This window comes from Alligator sinensis, unplaced genomic scaffold (genome assembly GCF_000455745.1).
Source record: "Alligator sinensis unplaced genomic scaffold, ASM45574v1 scaffold447_1, whole genome shotgun sequence".
NCBI classification, from domain to species: Eukaryota; Metazoa; Chordata; order Crocodylia; family Alligatoridae; genus Alligator; species Alligator sinensis.
The window spans coordinates 1,599,413-1,600,365 of record NW_005842123.1 but is presented as its reverse complement, the minus strand read 5'-3'; the positions used below and the strand labels follow the sequence as shown (position 1 = coordinate 1,600,365).

The window sequence follows — 953 nt, the reverse complement described above, 5'->3', positions numbered from 1 at the left end:
TGAACCATTCATCAAACTTTGTATATAACTATTTAGCTCTACTTTTCTTTTGGCTGCTACTTCCTTTATATGAGTTCTTCCCAGAACCATCTTGTTAGGAAAGCTGCAAAAGAATGACAGGATAGATTCTGCTGCTAATTTCTGATGTAGTTTAACCACACATTACATCCCGAAATGTTGATATCTATTCTTGACAAGTGAAGTCACAAATTGATACAATGCACATTCATTTTATTAAGTTCAATCTATGTATTAATATTAATGAAGCATAGTTGTAGCCAGCACACAGAGTGACATTAAAGAATACATGAAGGTTGCAAAGTCAAGCACTTCAAAGTTCAGAAATGTTGGTATTAAAGTTGCCTGTGCAACCCCTGCCACTTGAGCTATAGCAGATGGTTGTGCTATATGAATAGCAGTCCTGGAGGGGGACTGAGACATGGCCAATGGGTTGTGCCGTTATTTGTTGCCAGCTGTGGCATGGTGAGACTTGGGGATCTTGGGTTCCATTCCACACTTGAGGGGTGTCCATTCCTCCTAATGGGCACAGGTCATCAACATGGAATACACCCAAGTTACATCCTTCTTTCTCCCCCCAGCTTGTCCCAGTCCCATCTTTTTCTCCCCTCCTGCTCCTTATATCACCTCTATTCTCCACACATCAGGCTCATCATCCTAGTCCAAAACTAATCTCACCCCTCTGAAGACCCCAAACTCCTCACATTCCCTGCTGTGCTCCAAGCCCAGCTTCTCTCCCTGGGTTTCTTATTTAATCAGGTGTCCTTCTCCATTCTGGTCTCAGTGTCTGACCAACCAGTCCTATTTCTCCCCTGACTTCTGGCCATGACTCCCCTTCACCACTTTTGTCACCCCATTAAATTCTCTTTCCTTCCCATTCTCACGCCAGTTCTACTACTCTCTTCATTTCCAGCTCTCCTCTCCACTGTGCTCTG

At 43.8% G+C, this 953-nt stretch overlaps 1 protein-coding gene across 1 annotated transcript in view; it reads right to left on the bottom strand.

Moving 5' to 3' along the window:
• Nucleotides 1-953, bottom strand: part of PIK3C2A (phosphatidylinositol-4-phosphate 3-kinase catalytic subunit type 2 alpha) — a 94,248-nt gene that overhangs the window by 4,205 nt on the left and 89,090 nt on the right. Inside the window, 2 exon segments of the mRNA XM_025205637.1 lie at nt 1-2; nt 4-103. The exon segment at nt 1-2 is cut by the window's left edge and continues 22 nt beyond it. Coding sequence (XP_025061422.1) covers nt 1-2; nt 4-103 — 102 coding nt within the window.